Source organism: Typopeltis vanoorti, chromosome 1 (assembly GCF_054136105.1).
Source record: "Typopeltis vanoorti isolate ZY-2024b chromosome 1, IOZ_Tvanoo_1.0, whole genome shotgun sequence".
Lineage (NCBI taxonomy): Eukaryota > Metazoa > Arthropoda > Arachnida > Uropygi > Thelyphonidae > Typopeltis > Typopeltis vanoorti.
In genome coordinates this window covers 11,613,960-11,637,895 of record NC_143549.1, presented here as the reverse complement: position 1 = coordinate 11,637,895, position 23,936 = coordinate 11,613,960, and the positions used below count along the sequence as shown (strand labels likewise).

The following is a 23,936-nucleotide window of genomic DNA, read 5'->3' as shown; positions in this document are numbered from 1 at the left end:
ACTGTTATATTCACAAAGCTCCCCCTAAGTAGCTAAAGTTAAATTTCCTAAATTTCTTTAATTATTGTTATTTTTTTTAAATTTTTTAAAATTATTTAGTTACTTAATTATTAAATAATAATTATTTAATTATTCAATTATAATAAAGAAATAAAAAAAAAAAAAAAAAAAAACACTAAATACCTCCTTCAGGCACCCACTGAGATTATGTGGTCTTCCAAAAGTACATAAGCCAGGAATTCCATTAAGACTCGTTGTAGACTGTATAGGTTGTCCCACTTACAAAATATCAAAATTTCTGTCAAATTTACTCGCTTCTTTAACTAGAAGAACTGCTACATACAGAAAAATTCTGCGGACTTTCAAGAGGTCTAGAAAGTTAGACTTTCTAGACCTCTTGATTCTTTGCCAACCAGATGGTTATCTACAATTCACAGTCTACAGGAAAGAGACTCATACAGGCCAGTACATCCACGCTGAATCACATCACCATCCCAGCCAAACGGCAGGTACTATAAAAACACTAGTTTATAGAGCCAACTCCTTTTGTTCTTCAGAAGAACTTTTATAAAAAGAATTACAGTATATTAATTCCTCCTTCATATCCAATGGCTATAAGAAGTCCTTCATAAAAAGAGCTTTAAGTAGTCGTGTTCTAGCATCCTCTTCAAGTACAGAAGAACCTACACGTATACCTATCTCCTATGTACATGGGGTTAGTGAAAACATAGCTAAGGTGCTAAAACCACTAAATATCTGTGTGGCTTTTCGACCCATCAGAAAAATCTGCACATTCCTAATGTCTCCAAAGGACAAGCTCCCACATCTCAGCAATCCAGATGTTTACCAGATTCCCTGCTCATGTGGATTATCATATTTCGGACAAACAGGAAGATCTGCTCAGGTCCGGTTAGAAGAACACCAGTCGTACATCCAGTACCTTGAACCCGAACAGTCTGGAATTGCAGAACATGCCATCAACACCAGACATAGAGTTAAGTGGAACAAGACAAAAGTCATTCACAAAAGTCAGTTCCTAATGGAACGGCTATACAAAGAAACATGCGAAACATTACTTCACTCCCCTAACCTAAACAGATCCAATGGTCTACGTCTTTCCCCCTTGTGAGAGATAGTACTTTATAAAGCAGCAAATCTTTCCTAACATATAATAAAATTGTGTGTATATATATATATATATATATATATATATATATATATATATATATATATATATATATATATATTTAAAAAAGAAAAACAATTTTTTAAAAATTATAATTGAATAATTATTATTTAATAATTAAATAGCTAAATAATTAAATTTAAATAATTAAAAAATAAATAAATAAAAAATAATAATTAAATAAATTTAGGAAATTTAACCTTAGCTACTTAGGTGGCGCTTTGTGAATATAACAGTTATTGTTTAATTAGCCTTGTACCTGTACTGATGATGCCTGTGATATTCAGGTGAAAATTCTACGAATAATTTACGTGAGTTAATTCCATTATTATAATAGTTAGTAAGAGAATAGAATATTGTGTTAACTATGCAAAAATTTGAGTTAAAGCAATATAAAGCACTATGACTAGAACTATTCAGGTGCCTAAGAGGCAGATGTAGGGTCAAACAAAAGTTAGAGGCAATAGTTCTGGTAGAAGATTGAAAAGTATGATTGCAATTTGAACATAATTCATGTTTCTGCCGTTGGTCTTTTCAAAATCAATTTTGGATGTGCTGAGAATTTGTTTGCAGCTATTTTGGGCTATGAACAGTAATGGAAGATGGAGATCTTAATGAGAGCTAAGTGGAATGTGTGGGTGTGTGGTTTTTCTCTTATACAACTTTGGTGCACTTCTTGGAGAACCAATGCTTAGATAAGGAACAAGAACTTAAAGGGTATGAGGAAAAATGTTTCCATACTTACAAGAATTGCAGTGATACAATTCATGCAAATATTTGGATAAAAAGACAAAACAGTAATACATCCAAAGAAAATTAGGTATACATGTCACAAAGATTATCCTATTTGCCATTCTTATAATGCTATACAACACAAATAAATGATTGTTGAAAGTTTTTCCACTTGATTATACTATAAATTAAAGATACCAAGAAATCATATACTTGGTTTAATCCTTTTTCCAAGTGTAAGCAAACCAAGTATATAAATTCTTCGTATCTTTAATTTATAGCATAACCAAGAGGAAAGACTTTCGACAACTATCTCTAATCCATAGTATTTTAATAATAAGGTGTGGCACCTTTTGGCAACTCATATATAAAAAATATGATTTCTGCATTACTATCACCTCTGGGCCTGGCTCCCATTGATGAGACCTCAATAAAGGTCAAAACTGGTCTGGGTAGTGACCCTTCCCATAATGTATAGCAATATACATATCTGCAAGGAGATGTACTTTGCATTATGGGATATTAAGGAAAGTGATGTGAAGTCATACCACCTTTACCATGAGTTGCCCTAGGCCTGAAAATACTTCAGGTGCAAACTTTGTTTTGCTTACACGTGGAAAAAAGATTAAAGCAAGTATATAATTTCTTGTTATCTTTAATTTACAAATAAATGATATGACCACTACCTGCAGTCATGTAAACTGGAATTATTATTCTTAACAGAACCTCAAACAGAACTGGAATTGTATGTCAGAGATGGCAAAACCTTGATTTCCCACTCACCCATTTGATCTTTTGTTCAAAATATTTCTTATCAAACTATCCTGACATCTTCATTTGCTGTCTCTATCATTTCCCAAACTCTCTGATAATCACTCTGACCTCAACTATTTTTAAAGCTTGATTTTCTGCAGTTGAAATAGTGAAATCATCTTTCTTGGGGACTTCAATGTCCAAAACTTAGATTAGCTTCCTTTTTTAAGTTCTACTGATCAAGCTGGGGGATGCATCAGAAATGATTTAACAGTCAATATTCTTACCAGAATACCAGATAACTCCACCAATCTGCCACACATATGACCTCTTCTTAAAAAACCATGCTTCAAAATGTAGTATAGGAGTCAGTTCCCCATCTTGGTAACTTTGCCACTTCACCAAGCCAGCGCAATACAAGGAAAAAAATTCAACGTATCAACTTTGCACAACAGTTCTCTCTCTCGTGTCCTTTGACACTGCAAGATTACCAAATGGAATGACCATGGTTACTCAACTACTTCTACATCTCCTTTTTATAGTTTAGCTATTACATCTTCTGCTGATCCAAACACAATCTTAGACCAAATAATAGAAATCATTATCAAAGGAATGAAGGCCTTCATCCCCCATTTCACCAAACATCTCCAACCACCAACCAAGTCTTGATTCTCCAACAAATGCAATACAAGGAAAACATTCAGCATACCACAGAGCGTCTCAAGACCAAAACTCCAGCTGCATACTATGTTAATGCCTCAGCTTGCAACACTGTAAAAAAATAAATAAATAAAAATAAATAAAAAAAAAACAGCAAATTCAAATCAGAAAGAGCCAAATGCTGCTAACTTACCTCCTGTGCAAATGAGTTATACAAGAAGGATGGTTTGCATCTGAATGGATTTATTGTTCAGAGATTGAAAAAAAGTGAAAGTGGATGTGCAGAATCTGGGAAACTAGATCTTTTAGGGTGGGGAGGAAGCTGTTGAACAGAAATGCAGACATCAGTGAGGTAGTTGAGTATAAGAATGTGTATAATATACCTATGCAAGTTGGTACCACTGGTAACAAACCAGAATGGGATAGTTAGTATAAAGAAGCATCTGGATAGTGGTGGGCCTCAGAGTCTTTTATTGATGTTGAAAGTTTATTTTTCACTTGGTTAGACTATAATAAATTTAGTTTAATCCTTTATCCAAGTGTGAGCAAACAAAGATTGCACCTGAAAATATCTTCAGGACTGGGGTAAGGTAGTACAACACCGGGCACCTCTTAAGGGAAGGGCACCCACCCAAAATATGTATAATGCATAATATTATACATATCCATTGCATTATGGGAGATACTGAGATAGGAGTGATGTTGGCTTGGTCCACCTTTGCTATGAGTTGCCCGGTGTCGTACTACCTTAGATAAGTCCTGAAGATATTTTCAGGTGTAAACTTTGTTTGCTCACACTTGGATAAAGGATTAAACTAAATTTATCAAGAGTCTTTTACACTTTATGCACACTATTGCTGGGAGCATTCGGAATAAGTAGAAGGAATTTTTGGCATTAGTGAGACATGACTAACAGAGGATGATATAGCTAGTGGGATACAATGCATGTTCAGGGAGGACAGAGAGAAAAGAATGGGAGAGGAGTGTTATTGATGATAGCTGATGAACTGCAGTCAAAGAGAGTAGAAGTTCAACTGCAGGTCAATGAAAATAGCACATTTGTGGCTATCTGGTGTGAGATTGAAGCTAGCAGAACAAAATATACAGTTGGATGCTGCTATAGACTAGGGGATGGAAAAGATGATGAATATGGTATGCATCGGCAAATAGAATCAGTGGGTGGAGAACAGGTAATTATAATGGATGATTTCAAGTATGGGAACATAGATTGGAAAGAGGAGAGGACACCTGAGAGGAAGGAAATGAAATTTATGCAGTTACTAAGGTATAATTACCTGATGCAATATATTGCATCAGGTAATTATACCTGATGGAGTATATGTATATGTAATTATACCTGATGAAGTATACGTGTGTGTATATATATATATATATATATATATACGTATACTTGATTTTCTCACATCAGCATGTGATGCAATATACTAGAGATTCAAGAGTGCTCGATCTGGTATTTGCATCTGAGCATTTTTCCATAACAAATATGACAACGTTGCCACCGATTGGTGAGAGTGATCATATAGAGTTGACTTGGGAGGTGTGGAATTTTCAGTTAAGATGGGGATGTATGTGGAATCACAGGGCTAGTAAGTATGACAAGTTTAGGAGTTTGATTGGAATAATGCCATGGGATGTGAAACTGCAAACTAGATGATGATAGGCATGAGAAATAGTAAAAGAATGTTTGAAGGAAGTAATGGCTGACTGCATACTCTTATTTGATTTACTCTCAGAGTCAGGAGAGTAAATCAAATAAGAGTTAAATGGATGAATATCATCATTAAACTGGAGCTGCAAAAAAAGAAACAATTGTGCAGGGAATTTAAGGAGAAAGGTGACTTGCAGGCACATGAACAGAACAAGACATGGGCCATAAGGGTAACTAGTGTGATAAGAAAGACAAAAGAAGATTATGAAAGGAAGTTAGCAATGCAGGCTAAAGATAATCATAAACAATTCTTTTAATATGCTGGAAGTAAAAGAAAGAAAGAAAGAATGTATATGGCAAAATGATTTTAATGAATGCCGATGGTAGGGAGGTAACTGAATGAGTTGAAATGAAAATTTAAGTGAACAATTTGCAAGAATATATCATCCAGGTGGTGATACTGCAGAATGAGACAGCCAAAGGCTTATATGGGAAATGAGATAAATGAAATAGAGGTACATAGCATATTACAGAACCTTAATGCAAATACTGCTGTGAGATTGGATGGTATACCAGCTCAAGTTTTACATCAAGAAGCGAGGGAATTGTTGCTCTTGACCATATTGTTTAATCTAAGTCTCAGCACTGGGTTAGTCCCAAGGGGGATGGAAAGAGGGGAAAATAGTTCCATTGCATAAAGAAGGTTCCAAAACTGATGAAGCAAATTACCGACCGATCAGCATATCAGAAGTTTTATTATTATTATTACGTAACACCTCCAGGGAGTCCAAAGATTCATCGAGGGAAAGCATCTACCTACAACTCTCCCTCTCCACCAATCCACCAACTACCTTCATCATCTACACCAACACCATCTACCACCAACTGCCACCACTAGTATTTTCACAGACAATCACAAACATCCATGCCCACGGTGGGATTCAAACCTGCAGCTCTTTGGCTAGAGAGCAGATGCTAACCACTCGGCAATGTGGACGGTAGTGAGCAGGAAATGAATATAAGTAAATTAGCCAAGCAAATGGGAAAAGGGTGATCAGCATGGGTGATTTTAATTATGGCAACATAAATCTTCAGTTTTAAATGGACACATACCTCAGGCAGTATGTAAGAGAGGATATGGGAGGATTGACGGTCTTAGACTTGATCATGTCATCAGAGGATGCAATTATAAATGAAATGTCAAATCATGATCCAGTTGGTGGGAGTGACCATAAAGTGATTACCTAGATGGTTGCCAGCAGTGTGAGGACCTCTGAGAAAAGGGTATATGTGGAACAGGGCAAATCTCCATGCTTGTCATGCTTGCTGTGCAAGCTCATTACTTGAGAAAGAAGTAATATTTATTTGTTAATAAATGCATGCATTTATAAGCATTTCATTTAGGCTTTTATTTTTGTAGACAGACAACATCTTAAGCTTGTGCGGCAATAATTGAGCTTTGCATTGTCCATTGAAGGTCGACGCTTGCTTGTCTAGTCAAAGCTACCTTGGCTTGCTCGGTTGTAGGAGCTTCCAGGTCCTCGCTGTAGCACTGTGATTTAATGCGTTTAGCCATTTCCGCTCCCTTCACGTCATCTCAAAGACAGGCCACATGCAGTCAAAGTAGCTCTAGCCAGTGAGCTTCAGCCAGCCTTTACAAGTGTGAGTGTTGCTTGGGAATAAGTTACAACCAACTTCTTATGACGATGTTATTGACCAGTTCATAAAGAAGAACCATAGGATAGAATTTATATTCAAGTAGCTAAATTGAAAAAGATAGAATATCATTTGTAAAATAAATGTTGTATTTGTATGATTAAATGTACATAAATTTCTAAATATATAGTTTTAAATGATCAGTAATTCATTAATCTGCTAATCAGACTTCAATCACACCTCTCACTCCCTGAATGATAACAAGAGCAAGTGTGAATTTCAAGACCAGCATTCACCCCTGATGTGGAACCACGAGGCTGGTGATTATGAGAGACTCAGAACATAGCATGCAGTTATAACATGGAAAGAGGAGTTGAGTGGAAAGAGATAAAGTCTGCTTAGGTGATATGCATGAACAATCTAGTAGAAGAAATGTCTAAATGTATTTCAACAGTCAGAAAATTAAATAATGCAGGTGTGAAATGGATGAATGAAGAGAATAAGCATGCAATACAGAGAAAAAAGGAATTTAGGAGGTCACATAAGAGAAGTGGTAATAATCAATTCCATGAAGAATACAAAAAACAGGCAAAGAAGATGACTTGGTTGGTAATGGCAGCAAAAGTTGGGTATGAGCAGCAGTCAGCTATTAAAGCCAAAAAAATAAAAAAAATCATGAAGAGTTCTTTTGATATGTAGACAACCAAAATAAGAATGATTTGAGAAAATTGTATAAGAACAAATGCTGCAGAAGATATAGTTGAGATATTTAGTGAGCAGTTCATAAAAGTCTTTCATCTGAGTCAATTTGAATACTAGAGGGATAGAGCAGGTTTGAGGTTTAGAGGTGCAGGAGGAGAGTGTGTTACACATACTGAATACTCTGGATGTTAGTAAAGCTGTGAGACTGGATGGTATTTCACCACGAGTTTTGAGAGAATGTGCTAAGGAACTGACAGTGCTCTTGACCTGGCTTTTCAATGAAAGTCTGGCTGCAGGAAAGATGCCCATGGAATGGAAGGAAGGTAAGATAGTGCCATTGCATAAGGCGATAGCAGACTGGAAGTGTCTAATTATAGGCCAGGTTGTGTGTCATCATTAGTAAGATCTTGGAGAAAGTAGTGAGAGACCATATACAGCATTGGGAAGATGAGGGTAATGTCATCAGTGAGTGTCAATATGGATTTGTGAAGGGACGCTCTTGTTTTAGCAATATGCTAGCCTTTAATGATAAAGTTACAAGAGCATTAGATGAGGGAAAGGCATATACTGCCATTTTCCTAGACTTAGCAAAGGCATTCGACAGGGTGCCACATGATAAGCTGATATTCAAGTTGCAGCACATGGGCCTGGATGTCAGATTGGTCAACTGAATTCAGGATTGGCTGTCTGATAGATATCAGAGAGTTATGTATGGTGGAGCAATATCAAAGAGGCAGAAGGTTATAAGTGAGGTTCCACAGGGCTCAGTACTGGGACCTATATTGTTTAACCTTTATATCAATGACATTATCCGCGAATTGTAAGGGGATATTTGGTTGTTTGTGGATGATGCGAAGCTGGGAAGGGTTATTAGTAATTGTGCAGATGTGGTAGCCCTGCAAGAGGATTTGGATAAGCTAGATAGATGGGCAAATGAATGGGGGATTTCAGTTTAATGCAGCAAAATGTAAGGTCTTGAGGTTTGGGAAACATCGATGGAACACTGCATACTCTATGGGAGGAGTTATACTGGAGGAAGTAGGAGAGACGAGAGATCTGGGGTTCATGATTGATAGAAACCTTAAATTTAGGGGACATATTGCAAAGGTAATAAAGGTAACACAGAGGATTCCTGCAATAATGAGAAGGACATTGACCTGCAGAGATAAAATGGTTGTCATTCCATTGTATAAGACTCTGATCAGACCACACTTAGACAATTGTTCTCAGATCTGGTTCCCAGGATTTGAAGGGGATAAATTAACTGCAGAAAGGGTACAAAGGCAGATAACAAAGATGGTGTCAGGACTGTACAATGTTAGTTATGAGGATCGGCTGAGGGAGTGTGGACTGCAGAGTTTGGTGGATAGAAAAAGGAGGGGTGATATGATTGAGACCGTTAAACTGTTGAGAGGTGGTTACAGGGTTGACACTGGGGAGTTCATTTGCTTGGTTGAACAGTGGGAAAGGAGTCATGACAAGGGGCCATCCCTGGAAGTTACAAAAGGAAACTGTGAGAAAGAGGGTGAGGAGTGGTTTCTTTGCATGGAGGGTGGTTGAACAATTTAATGAATTACCTGATGGAGTGGTGAGAGTGAGAACGGTCAATACATTTAAGGAGTGTTATGATAGAATTTGTTTTCCTCGATGAGACTTGATAGACTTAAGTTTCTTAGAAAGGACCTCCCATGATGAGTCTTTTGACTCCATGGAGGCCTGAATAATAATAATAATCGTGGAGATGATGAAAGGCTTTTATGAACTGCTCATTGTTGTGATCAGTTGTAGTGGGTAAAGTGTTGTGGAAAGATGGATATACAGTAGTATCCATCTCTCACAATATACTTAGACATTGCAAAGGCTTTTGATATATTACTACATAACAAGTTAATAGTCAAACTAGTGTGGGGTTGGATATTAGACTTGTGCATTGGATTGGAGATTGGCTGACTGATATGATTCTGATAGGTATCAACAAGTTGTGTATGGGGGAGCAATAGCCTAGGAGAAGAAAGTAACTAGTGGTGTGTCTCAAAGGTCTATTTTTGGGCCATTGCAGTTTAATCTGTATGCGAGTGATATTAGGGATGATTTGGATGGGGATATTAAGTTGTTTGCAGATGATGCAAAGCTATGAGGAGTAGAGAAGATGTTCCAGCATTACAAGAAGACTTGAATAGATTGAATCAATGGGCACAGGAGTGGGAATACCAGTTGAATGTTGCAAAATGTAAAGATTTAAAATTTGGAAAACAAAGATGGAATGTAGAATTTATGCTTGATGGGGATATACTGTTGAAGGTGGAGAAAATAAGAGATCTTAGGGTGATGTTGGATGGATCTAAAATTTAGAGGACATGCTGCCAAAATAGTGAAGACAATACAACTTCTGGGAATGATGTTGAGGACACTAACTTGTAGAAGTAAGGAGACTCTGGTTCCATTGTATACGGTTCTGATTAGACCACATATGAACTACTGTGCACAGATTTGGTCACCTGGTTTTCAAAAGGATGAAGAGATGTTGGAGAGGTTACAGAGGTGACTGACTAAGGTAGGTTCTGATCTCTGGAATGCTGAATATAAAAAAAGATTGAGATGACAAATTTGTAGTCTAGTGGATAGGAGGGAGAGGGGTGATATGATAGAGATGTACAAGTTGGTAGGGGGGGGTTGTTATTGAATCAGTGTTGAAGAGGCTTTTTCCATAAAATGGTAAGAGATTGGGGGAAAACAAGAGGTCATCTGTAAGCTATCCAAGGATGTGAGCAAGGGAGTGAGAATCAGATTATTGCAGATTATTGAGAGTTGTGAATGATTGAAATGCATTACCTGAGAGTAGAGTGTCTGCCGAGAATTCAAGTGTGTTTAAGGCACGTATGATGATGAGTTGTGTGTGTGTGTGTGAAAAAAGTGACCTTGTAGATGAGTCTGTGACTCTATGGGGTCTTGGGATGATGATAATAATAATAATAATAATAATAATAAAGGAAAAAATAATTTAGCACATTCACTCTACTACTGCACTATAGGTTTTAACCATTTTTTGGATGAAAGTAATTTAAACACACACACAATTGTAAAGTAAGTACTGGATATGAATGAAAGCAATTATAGAGATAATACAAAAAAGGTGTTAATTCACAAATCATGCAGAGAACTGTCAGTTTTGTCATTAGGTGATGCTCTCATAATAAGACAGACATAATTCTCTTGCCTTAATAATTTAGACAAACAACTATTACAACTAATTTCTTTTATCATAATAATTACCATTATTAGAATACCTAAGATTAAAATATCATGTACCATATTATGAGAAAAGGAAAAAAAAAGTGCTATAAAAAACCACATGATAAATCATAACTCACCACATATGTATTCTGTGCAGGTGGTATCATTTCCAGGCATTACAGTGATTATGTGATCATCTGAACATGTAATTAATTCAGGCACAGGGCATGCTGTGAATACAGGTAGTGCAGCTAAACAAAATTTCAGAAATTGTTAAAAAGTTAGCTATTATATGCCATTATATTACACATACTGGTCACTGAATTATAAACCTTTATGCAAATACATGTAAATGTCATTCATGCTGCATATATTCAAAACTTGGTCACATGCATTTATCCATACCAGCTGAGAGAGCTGGTATGGATTAATAGAACTTCCTGTGTGCAACAATTGACCAAAGCATTTAATGAGGGCTGTTCCCACCCCATATCTCACTGGACTGTGAAAAGTAAATTGAAGAGTATTGGCATTGGCAATCACATGCTCAGTGGTGCTCATGGGGGGGGCAAGGGCCCTCCTCCCCAAAGAAAAAGGAAAAAAAAAAAAAAACACTGGGTGGATGAGTAGCATAATGCTCAAATGATATTGAATATAGTTCTCAGATTCTGAAATTAAGAGTGGGTTGGGCAATACAAGATGTGAGGAGGTTGGGGACCAAAAGGGATACAGAGTCAGGAGAATAGATCAGATAGGAATTAGATAGATGAATAGCATAATTAAGTGGGAGTTGTATAAAAATAAAAAGTTATTGAGGATATATAAAGAATTTTATTGAAACAAGTTTAAAAATTAATATAGAATTTCAAAATAATGAACACATAATTTGACATATACATTGTTGTATACAAATCAATATTAACCTATTATCAATTTATTAATTTATCAATATCAATATATCAATTTATTAATGAGATTTTTGCTGTTGTAAATTAGATGCCAAATGCTTTATATAAGGTTCATATTTTGTCACTTTTAGTAATACACACGTGGAACTAGATTCATCAGTCATTCTATTTCTTAAACTGTCTTTTATAAAATTCATTTAAAAAAATAATGACTCACAAGCATATGTAGAGGAGAAAATTGATAATATAGCCATCGCTAGTTTTTTTAAACAACAAAAGGTTTCAGGAATGGCATTCCAAGTTCTCAATATTTCCTCTTCTGTATTCTTTTTAATTGCCCCCAATAATCGATCATTTTCCATTATTTCCAACTAATTTCTCAAATCGACAAACTTTTGTTTCCATATAGAACTAGATTGAAAATCGATTAGTTGCATTTCTATATCTTCCAAATTCAGCCACTCAAAAATCTCCAAATTGAGTTTATCTGTTGATGTTGTGTCCGGATGCAAAATAAATTTTGATGTCTCTGAAAATTGCCTGAACTGTGTAAATCTTGAAGAAAATTCGTTGATTATCGACTGAATAACTGTAGAAAACTCTTTTGTCAATTTAACTTGATCTGTTTTTTCATGAGATTCCAGATCTGCAAAGATTTTTTTTGTATTTGGAAAATATCGGAAGGTATTGGAAATAACATCACGATTAAAAATTGGTAATTTAGCTTTGAATGCTTTGATTAAATCAAACATGACAATAATTGTCTTGTTAACACCTTGCAGTTTAACATTTAATTCATTTAAATGTAAACACAAATCAGTAAAAAACATTAATTTCGAAAGCCATTCGATGTTCATTAATTGATTGTATTTTTCAATGATTTTCTCATTATGTAAAAAAAGTCTGACTTCATCTAAACACTCAACAAATCTTTGAAGAACTTTCCCACGACTTAACCATCAGACGTTGTTGTGCATAAATAAACCATTGTACACCAATTTTACCTCACTTAATAATTCTATAAATTTTTTATTTTATTTAAAGTGCATGCCAATATAAAATTGACCAATTTTGTTACAATGCTCATATCTTCCAGTGGCTTGAAACTAGCCTTTGTGCATAAAACCTGCTGATATATAATACAATGAAAATCCAGAACTGAATGTCCAATATATTTGGTAAATAAATTGACGAATCCATTTTCCTCTCCAGTCATACTGCGAGCACCATCAGTAGTTACTGATACATTTGGAGGGATCTATATCTCTTTCTGCAAGTGCATTTACAGCTGCGTTGCAAACATCTATTCCTTTTGTTGTTGTTGCTAATGATGTTAAACTTATCAATTCTTCTATGATGTTATTCCCAACACAATAACGAATAAAAATTGCTAAACGAGCTGATTCAGTTATGTCAGTACTCTCATCAAGACAAAGAGAAATTAAACCAGAAGATTTTATATGTTTTTTGCTGATGAGTTAAAATCATATTCTATGATTCTATCTTTCACTGTGTTTCTAGCCAAAGGCATATCTTTTATTCTTTGAATAATTTTTTCCTTCTTTTCAAAATCTTCAAAGAGAACTGGTGCGCATTTTAACCATGCTTGTTTTATATATTCCCCATCACTAAAAGGTTTCCTGTGTTTAGCAATTACATTTGAGGCAAAAAAACTAGTAGCAGTTATATTTGAACAATTCCCGTAAGATCTCTGGTCAAATTTCGCAAGAAACGTCTATAGTTTCTTGGCAGTGAGAAGTGCTGAAAGACTCGAGTGTCTCGATCTCAGGATTTAGAAGTGGCAGCAATAGTGCTTTAAAAATGGATGATTTTCAGTTTGTGGGTGTTTTGGAGGGGGGGGGGGGAGAGAATGTTAAAGACCTACATCTAGATTTAGCCTTGGGTACCTTTAGTGGATGGAGATGATTTGTCTAATGCAATCACTGTGTGTGTGTGTGTGTGTGTGTGTGTGTGTCTGAGAGAATGGCAATTGAAAGCAGAATGTGTGGAGAGAGAAACAGAACTGCTGAGAAAGAAGATGGAAGGAATGGACTGAGTTGAGAAGAGTGAATGAAGATCTTGAGAGGATAGAGAGGTTGGCTAGTGTGAGAGGAATAAGAGTAGGTGTAAGAGAACATCATCAGGGAGCAAGTGAGAGAGGAAGGTAAAAGAATGGGAGAGATAGTGGAACAGAGGAAATTGCAGAAAGATGAGAGAGAGTGTGTAAGCAAGGGATAGTGAGGCAAATAGAAGAGAAATGAGAGAGAGAGGTTAGAAGCTGTAAGAGTCAGAGAGTGTCATCTATGGGGATTCAATGATTTAGACTTGCAGATTCAGTGCCAGAGAACTGCTTGTCAGGTGAAATGATACAGAGTGCAGCAATGGCAGTGAAAAGGAATGAAAGTGTGTAGGAGATGATAGTAATTGTCAGGACAAATGACCTGAAAGGAAGCCTGAGTTGTTTGGCACAAGATCTGAGATTGATGTTAGACAGTGCAGCAGAAATGTATCCATGTAAAGATAGCAGACATGTTACCCCAGTATTATAATGTGGAATGGAGAAGAAGAGTAGTGATGATGAATGAGATGAAATGAGAATGTGCAGGAAAAGGGGTCTGAAATATGTGGATGCATGCAATATGCTTGAGAATAGAAGGGAACTGTATGCAGAAGATGGATTGCATTTGAATGCAGAAGTGCTCAGGCATTTGGAGAGACTATTGTTTTCTAGGCAAGCGAGTGTGTAGGGACACGGATACTAGAATTGCACAGGTAGAATGTTGCAGGAATGGCATCATGTGGGAATAGTGGCTTGAGAAATGAGGTGGTGTACACTGTATTACAGAGCCAAGTGGAATATGAGGAGAGTAATAATGGCTATAAGAAGGTTGGCAATACAATGTTTTTTTGCATACAAATGCTAGGAGCATTAGGAATAAAGGGAATGAGTTTGTGGCATTGAATGACTCAGTCTCTCCAAGAGTTGTAGTGAAACTTGGTTAACTGAGGAAGATATTCTAATAAGGATAGAAATTGACAGTTGATTTCAATCAACTGTATGGCATATTTTGGGAGGATAGGGAACATAAACGTGGTGGTAAACATGATAAGAGATAAACTGTGTACTCTCAGGGTGGAGAATCTCAGTGGAAAGAAAACTAATGGCTTTGAGAGTATGAACTGTGAGACGGATGTTTATAAGATAACATATCTAGCAAGATGTTACTACAGACAAGGAAATATGGATAAAGATGAGTAGAAAATGTTTAGGCAAATTAGTCTGGCAAGTGCAAAGCAAGCAATCATTATGGGGAGGGGATTTCAACTATAGTGATATAAACTAGGCATAGGAGAGAGCATGAAGTAAAAACGAAACTGATTTTTTGGATTTCTTGAAGGACAAATTTCTCAGGCAGCATGTGATGGATGGAACACGAGGATTGAGAATTCTGGATATGGTCAGAGCATCAGAGGATCTCATTGTGACTGATATGACATACTTGTTCTCTGTTGGTGGGAATAACCATGTAGTCCTGACTACAAAAAAATTATTATTATTATTATTATTACAGGTAGACTCATTGCAGGACACACAAACTATCAAAACAATATCTATCATATCTCTTCTTGAATTCATTTACAGATGAAGAGCTCACAACTGAGTCAGGCAATGCATTCCACTCAATCACCATCCTCCAGGTGAAAAACCACGTTCTCACACCCTTGTTAACCACACTTTTCCTTAATTTCCAGGGATGACCTCTTATTCTTCCATTACTATCACACAGTTGAAACATTTCCCCTGCATCAATCATATAAAAACCTTTTAGTAATTTAAATGTTTCTATCATACCCCTCTTCTCTACCTATCAACCAACCTCTGCAATCCACAAACTTTCAATCTATCAATGTAGTGAGCATATTTTACATCACTCATCAACTTAGTCACTTTCCTCTGAACGCTCTCCACAACCTCCTAATCTCCAAGGAATCCAGGTGACCAGACCTGAGCACAGTAATCCAAATGTGGAAGTATCAACGCTTTATGAAGTGGGAATAATAACCTCTTTATCTCTGGATGTTAGTGAGTTCCTCAATAACGAAGTAATCCTATGTGCAATCTTGGACACCTTAGCAATGTGTCCCCTGAACTTCATCTCCCTATCTATCAACACCCCTAAGTCCCTAGCCTCATCATTCTCTTGGAGTTCTGTTCCATCAATGTAGTACACAGCTGGTAATCTTTTAATCCCAAAATGCATGACTTTACACTTTTCCACATTGAACTGACATCCATTACCTTTTGCCCATTTTGCCAGCTTATTTAAATCATCCTGCAAACTCTCATCAGCTTGATCTTTTATTGCACTACCTAACTTTGCATCATCAGCAAACAACTGAATATCTCCCTTTAAGCCATTTCCTATATCATTTATGTACAAATTAATCACCAATGGCTCAAGCACAGAGCCCTGAGGCACACCACTGGTCACCTGCCTCATCCTGGACTCTACTCCTCCATACACCACTTTCTGGTATCTCTCCCTGAGCCATTCTCCTATCCATATCACCAGTTTAGTATCCATCCCCATCTGCTCCAATTTGCATAACAGTATTCCATGGGGGTATCCTGTCAAAAGCCTTAGCAAAATCCAGAAGTACAACTGTGTAGCAATTTTCTTTGTCCAACTCAGATGGCATTCCATGATAAAAAGTTAATAAATTGCTAAGGCAGGATCAATCTTTAACAAAACCATGTTGGCCCCTATAGAATATCATATCCTGATCCACCCATTCTTGAATTTTGTCTTTAACCAACTTTTCCAATACTTTTACAACCACTCCCGAAGTCAAATGGAGTTAAATGGGAGTCAAATGGATGACAAAAGGAATAAAATGGGAATAGAAGAAGAAAAAGTGATTTCAGAAGGTGGAGTACAGTTGCATGAGGAAAGGCTTAGCTAGGAAAGTGACTAGTATTGTAAGGAGGGAAAATTACAATGTGAGAGTATACTGAAACTGCAATCCAAGGAGAATCCCAGTGAATTTTTTTTTTTTTTTTGTTACATAGTGAATACGGAAAAATGACAGTGGATGGATTATCTTGCTGGGTGGAGATGGGAATTGAGTGACCAAAGCAGATGACACAGTTCAGCTATTGAATGATCACCTTATTAGAATGTTGAAAGTTAATTTTTCACTTGGTTAGAATATAATAAATTTAGTTTAATCCTTTATCCAAGTGTGAGCAAACAAAGTTTGCACCTGAAAGTATCTTCAGGACTGGGGTAAAGTGGTACAACACCAGGGGCGACTCCTTGCAAAGGTGGAGAAAGCTACCAACACTCCCATCTCAGTATCTCCCATAATGCAAAACACATCTCCTTGCGGATATGTCTAATGTTATGCATTAAGGGAAGGGCCACTAGCCAGACTAGTTTCGACCTTCATTGAGGTCTCTTCAGTGGGAGCCAGGCCCAAGTAGAGATACCAGCCAGAAGCATTAGCAAGGTCATCTCTACCTATAGGAGTTGCCAAATGGTGTGCCACCTTTTTAATAAATTACTCTGGATTTAGAGAAAGATGTTGAAAGTTTATTTTTCACTTGGTTAGAATATAATAAATTTAGTTTAATCCTTTATCCAAGTGTGAGCAAACAAAGTTTGCGCCTGAAAGTATCTTCAGGACTGGGGCAAGGTGGTACAACATCAGGGTGACTCCTTGCAAAGGTGGAGAAAGCTACCAACTTGCTAATGCTTCTGGCTAGTATCTCCACTTGGGCCTGGCTCCCACCAAAGAGACCTCAATAAAGGTCGAAACTAGTCTGGGTTGTGGCCCTTCCCTTAATGCATAACATTAGACATATCCGCAAGGAGATGTGTTTTGCATTATGGGAGGTACTGAGATGGGAGTGTTGGTAGCTTTCTCCACATTTGCAAGGAGTCGCCTGGTGTTGTACCACCTTACCCCAGTCCTGAAGATACTGTCAGGTGCAAACTTCGTTTGCTCGCACTTGGATAAAGGATTAAACTAAATTTATTATACCTTATTAGAATGTTTCATCCTGGTACTACAAGCTTTATTCCTAGAAGGATAATGAGTGGTGAAGTGTTAGATGTGAATGAAGAGGATGGATTCTGAATACTGAGTACACTAAATGTCAATAAGGTGGATGAACTGGATGAAATTTTACCACGTGTTTTAAGAAATGTGCTATGGAACTGAATGTGGCATTAACTTTGCTTTTTTTTTTTTTTTTTTGCAATGTGGCAATTCTTAGAGAATGAAAGAAGGGTAAGATCCATTAGGAGGGTAAGTACTATTGCATAAGGGTGGAGGTAGAATGGAGTATCAAACTATAGGCCTGTTTGTATTTCTTCTATAGTTAAGATTTTGGAGAAACTGGTAATGACTCATTGGTAACTACAGAACTGGACAGATGAGGGTAATATTATTTATGCAGGCCAATGTGGATTGGATTTCATGTTTGGGCACTCTTGTTTAATAATCTGCTTACCATTTACAATAGACTTTTACCAGAGCAGTGGATGAAGGTAAGGCATACATTGAAATTTTTTTATATTTTTCAAAGGCATTTCACAGGGTGCCACATGACAACTTGATTTTTAAGTTGTGTGATATGAGTCTGGATATCAGGTTAATGGATATCAGGTAACTGTACTTCAGGAGATTGATGAGGCCAGGGACTTGGGAGTGTTGGTGGATAGGGAGATGAAGTTTAGGGGCCACATTGCAAAAGAGGCTAAATCAGCTCATCAACTCACTTGGTTGTTGAAAAATACTTTGACGAGCAGAGACAAGCAAGTTATTGTACCTCTGTACTGAGCCTTGATAAAACCTCATCTCGACTACTGTGCCCAGATTTGGTCACCTAGGTTTCTTCTTGATGGGAAGGAGTGGAGAGGATCCAGAGGCGAGTGACCAAGATGATAGCAGATCTATAGAATGAACCTTATGAGAACAGGTTGAAGATTTGTGGGTTGCAGAAATTAGTTGATAGGCGAAAAAGGGGAGATATGATTGAGACATTCAAAAGCCTTGGGTGTTGCGTGAATGTGCAAATGAATTGTCAACCCCTCTTACTTGGATATTTAATTTGAGTTTGAATTCTGGTATGGTCCCTAGGGAGTGGAAGTTAGGCAAAGTGGTTCCTTTGCATAAGGGTGGCTCTAAAACTGCGGTAGTTAATTACAGACCAATCACCATCTCAAGAGTAGTGGTAAAAGTATTGAAAAAGTTAGTTAAAGACAAAATTCAAGAATGGGTGGATTAGGATATGATACTCTATAGAGGCCAACATGGTTTTGTTAAAGGTACATCCTGCCTTAGCAATCTACTAACTTTTCATAATAGAATGACATCTGAGTTGGACAAAGGAACTAGCTACACAGTGGTACTTCTGGACTTTGCTAAGGCTTTTGACAGGATACCCCATGGAACACTGTTACGCAAATTGGAACAGATGGGAATGGATACTAAATTGGTGATATGGATAAGAGAATGGGTCAGGGAGAGATACCAGAAGGTGGTGTATGGAGGAGCTGAGTCCAGGATGAGGCAGGTGACCAGAAAGTATCTGGTCACCTGAAAGTATCTTCAGGTGACTCAGGGCTCTGTGCTTGGGTTATTGTTGTTTAATTTGTATATAAATGATATAGGAAATGGCTTATAGGGAGATATTTGGTTGTTTTGTGATGATGCAAAGTTGGGTAGCGTAATAAAAAATCAAGCTGATGTTGAAAGTTTGCAGGATGATATAAAGAAGCTGGTAGAATGGGCAAAAGATAATAAATGTCAGTTCAATGTGGAAAAGTGTAAAGTCATGCATTTTGGGATTAAAAGATTACCAGCTGTGTACTACATTGATGGAACAGTACTCCAAGAGATTGATGAGCCTAGGGACTTAGAGATGTGGGTAGATAGGGAGATGAAGTTCAGAGGACATATTGCTAAGGTGTCCAAGATTTCACATAGGATTACTTGGTTGTTGAGGAACACACTGACATCCAGAGATAAAGAGGTTATTATTCCCCTTTATAAAATGTTGATACTTCCACGTTTGGATTATGTGCTCAGGTCTGGTCACCTGGATTCCTTGGAGATTAGGAGGTTGTGGAGAGCTTTCAGAGAAGAGTGACTAAGTTGGTGAGTGATGTAAAAAATGCTCCCTACATTGATAGATTGAGAGCTTGTGGATTGCAGAGGTTGGTTGATAGGCGGAGAAGAGGGGATATGATAGAAACATTTAAATTTCTGAAAGGTTTTTATAGGATGGATGCAGGGGAAATGTTTCAGCTGTGTGATAGTGATGGAAGAACAAGAGGTCATCCCTGGAAATTAAAGAAGAGTGTGGTTAACAAGGGTGTCAGAACAAGGTTTTTTGCCTGGAGGATGGTGAATGAGTGGAATTCATTGCCTGACTTAGTTGTGAGCTCTTCGTCTGTAAATGAATTCAAGAAGAGATATGACAGACATTGTTTTGCTAGTTTGGGTCTCCCACAATGAGTCTACTGACTCCATGGAAATATGTAATAATAATTAGAAAAAAAAATGTAATAATAATAATAATAATAATAATAAAAATTGCTAAAGGGTTTCTATAGGATTAATTCAGAGGATATTTTTGAGATCAGGACTGATGGTGGGAGAACTAGGGGACAACTATGGTGTGGTTAACAACGGTGTTAGCGCTTCTTTACTTTTAGAGTGGTAAATGAGTGGAATAAGCTGCCAGAGTCTGTTGTGGGTGCTATGACGGTGAGTGAGTTCAAGGCAAGATATGATAGATACTGTGAGAATGTTGTATAGTTGTATGGACATGATGTTTTGGGCCTCCCTCGATGAGTCTAAGGACTCCCTAGAGTCACCCATAATAATAATAATAATAATAATGGATTGGATTGGATTGGTAATTGGCTCTCGGATAGATATTAGAGAGTTGTATACAGGGGGACAGTATCAGTTAGTGGAAAGGTTAGAAGTGGAGTTCCACAGGGTTCAGTCCTGGACCATTGCTATTCAATCTTTATGTCAACGATATCTCTATTATTTGAACACCTCCAGGGAGTCCAAAGCCTCATCGAGGGAGGGCACCTATTCTACAACTCTCCCTCTCCATCACTCAACCTCATCATCTACACCAATGCCATTTACTGTCCACCACCATCACTACTATTTTCACAGACAATCACAAACATCCATGCCCACGTTGGGATTCAAACCCGCAGCCTTTTGGGTGGAGAGCGGATATGCTAACCACTCAGCCAACCAGGCCGGCTATTGTCATAGGAGTACAGGGAGATGTTCAGTTGTTTGCAGTTTATGAAGTTGGTGTATTCTCATCAAATACTGTGATCGTGAAGAGAAGAGACAAGGTGATCATTTATGTTCTTTAAGTCTGTTGCTAAATTTGAGAGCCATTTACTCTTTAGGAGATAAGTTTTTATTTATAATACAAATTTGTATATATAGCACTTGCAAAACATGAACATCTTACACCTACTGTTAAAGCAATAACATAAATTTACACTAATATTAATCATTTGTAAATAAAAATATTATTTTTGTATTTTCTGTCTCTCACTCGATTTCTCTCCTTTATGCAAAGGAATTATTTTGCCTTCCTTCCACTCTCTTCGGACTTTGCCAGAGATAACACTTAAATGAAAGAGCCTAGTCAGTCACCAGTTTTGTGCACATTCTTGTAAAACTCAAGTTGAAATCCCATCTGATTCCACAGCTGTATAAGCATTCAGATTCTGCAGTATCCTGACTATCTCAAATTCATCAACTTCTGTTTTCACATGAGTTTGTGTGTCATAAAGTGGGTGTCAGTTTGTCTGTCCCTAAAGTGAGTACAGGAGTGGCAAACTCAAAATACTTGATGCTGGACCATGCCTTACTTCATTTAATACACATCTGTTATATTATCTTCAGATTGGTCCCTACCCTTCTTTCTTTCTTTCTTTTCTTCTTGCACTTTTCCTCCCAATGTTATTACAGAATTCAAGGGCTAGAGATGAATCTTTCCTATTATTCTATTTCATTTCATCTTATGCAGTGGGAGTCTGTCTTCTCTCCTAGGTGTTTGTCTCACCTAGTAGGCTGAAGTCCTAACCCACTTGGTCAACATGGGATGAAATTGGACAAAAACCTCCCAGATACGTGGAAAGGGCTTCTGCAATCCTGCCACTTTTTTTTTTTCTTGCAGTGACTTCACTCCAAAATGCTAATATGTTTGGGCCTTATAATAAATCTCATGCTGCATCAGTTGTCATGCAGAATAATCAGAGCCACATTCATGGCATAGGCAGATGGTCTTGTTTGTGAAGTATATTGCAGTCTCTAACACAAGTCAGTGATACTGTGAATGAGGAATTACAGAAGGTATGGGATTAATCTCTAAGGTGATCTTTACATTGGCAAATGGAATGTATTGGATCTACATATGGGTAAGCTTGATATTGTTTGTAAAGAGATGGAGAAGTAGAAAACAGACTATGGGAATTACAGACACCAAGATGGAATAGAGAAGATCACTTCTCTATTCCATCTTGATCAAAAGACAGAATGGTAAGCTAGTGGTTTATTCAGTAGGTGACTCAAAGCATCATAGTGTAGCTCCGATAGTGAAGGCAGTTCAGATAAGAGCCTTCTTGGTTATAATCACTTTAATAATAGAATACTTTCTATTAGACTAAAGGCTCATCCTACCAATGTGTGAACTGTGGTAGTTTATGCAAACCCCCCCCCCCCACACACACACAGACAGTCCTGAGAAGAGAGTGAGGAATTCTATGAAAACTTACAGACTGTTCTGGATTGCCTACCAAGGAGAGATATACTTTTCATCTAAGGGAACTTTAATGCAAAAGTGTGAGGCCTGAGTGTGGCATGTTTGGTATCAGTGAATGTAATGTAACGCATGTGGTGCAAGACTGTTGGAATTTGTCCATACTATAAGATTAGTTATTATCAGTACCTGCTTTCAGAAACTCCCACGAAGAACCTATATCTGGACATCTAAGATTAATGACATCCTGGCTCTCCAGTGGTGGAAGACAAGCATCTCTGATGTGCATACTTGTCCTGTAGCAGATGGAGGTATAGACCATCAGCCAGTAAGAGCAAAAGTAAGATGACTGCTAATCCAAGTCAGACCCATCCCACTAGACTGGATGTTAGAGTAATTCCTGGAAAGTTCACAGGAGAGACTCCAAAAGATGATCTTTTGGGGAATAGTGAGATCTCACCTGAAATGCTTTGGGAAGGAGTCAAAGTGTATATAATACAGGATACAGTCAAGAAGTATCAAGGCTTAATTAGAAGACCAAAAGACACATGGATATCAGACTCAACATGGTATCTAATTGAAAGAAGGTAGATGGTGAAACAAAGAGACACATGGACTGAAGAACTTAGAAGAGCTTATTGGTATAACCAACACCTCATGAGAAAAAAAATACATTTATTAAACTCACTAATATTTTGCTGGTTTTCTACCCAGCATCATTAGAGCACAATGATAACTGTGACAGGCACACAGCACTAAACCAAGTAATTTGGAAACAATTTAAATTGTAGCTGACACCTAATATCTTTACATGGTATTTACCCTCTATGTGTCAGATAACTGCAAAGTTAATTAGAAGAAGTCCTGCTATTGGTATCAGTTAGTTACAATTTAAATTGTTTCTACAATTAGTTGGTTTAGTGCTGTGTGCTTGTCACAGTTATCGTTGTGCTCTGATGATGATGGGTAGCAAACCAGCGAAATATTAGCGAGTTTAATAAATGTATTTTTTTCCTCTTGGAGTTGGTTATACTATTAAGTATTATTATGAATAGAGAAATCAGAAGAACCATCAGGCAGGACAAGGAAAATTTTTATGTTAATAAATGTGAGAGTTCCAGATGAGGAGGCACAATTATAAGGATATTTCATTTATTCTGTGACCTAAAGCACAAATTTAAGCCAAAAATTGATGGAGCAGTACTAACAGAACAACTGGAAATCAAAACCACATGGAAAGAATTCTGTTGGAATTATATAGCAGAGAGGATAAGGAAAATTTCAAGGAGCACTGTCACCAGGAAAATTTTGATTTGGAACCTCCTCCACATAAGAATTAGGTTGAAAGAGCAGTTAAATAGCATAACAACAATAATGTCCCAGGTGCAGACTGAATTCCAGCAGAGTTAATTAAGACTACACGAAATAGAGGGATAAGTGTGTTTCATAAATAGATTACAAGGATATGGGAGACAGGATCATGGCTTAGAGACTGGAAGAAATCAGTTTTCATTCTAAACAGAAATCAGATCATTCTAAACAGGATTGAAGTGAGGGTTGAGGCAGAGATGCCTGAGGAACAAGCAGGTTTTAGGAAAATATAAGGGTGCCAGAAATCGGATC

The 23,936-nt window shown here is 37.2% G+C and overlaps 1 protein-coding gene across 4 annotated transcripts in view; it reads right to left on the bottom strand.

Annotated features, from left to right (window-relative positions):
* LOC150109786 (uncharacterized) overlaps nucleotides 1-23,936 on the bottom strand; it is a 1,408,745-nt gene that overhangs the window by 520,889 nt on the left and 863,920 nt on the right. For all 4 annotated transcript variants that reach the window (XM_090396626.1, XM_090396635.1, XM_090396653.1 and 1 more), the window contains one exon: nucleotides 10,730-10,843. In XM_090396626.1, the coding sequence (XP_090252752.1) occupies nucleotides 10,730-10,843 (114 nt within the window). The remainder of the gene's footprint in view (nucleotides 1-10,729; nucleotides 10,844-23,936) is intronic.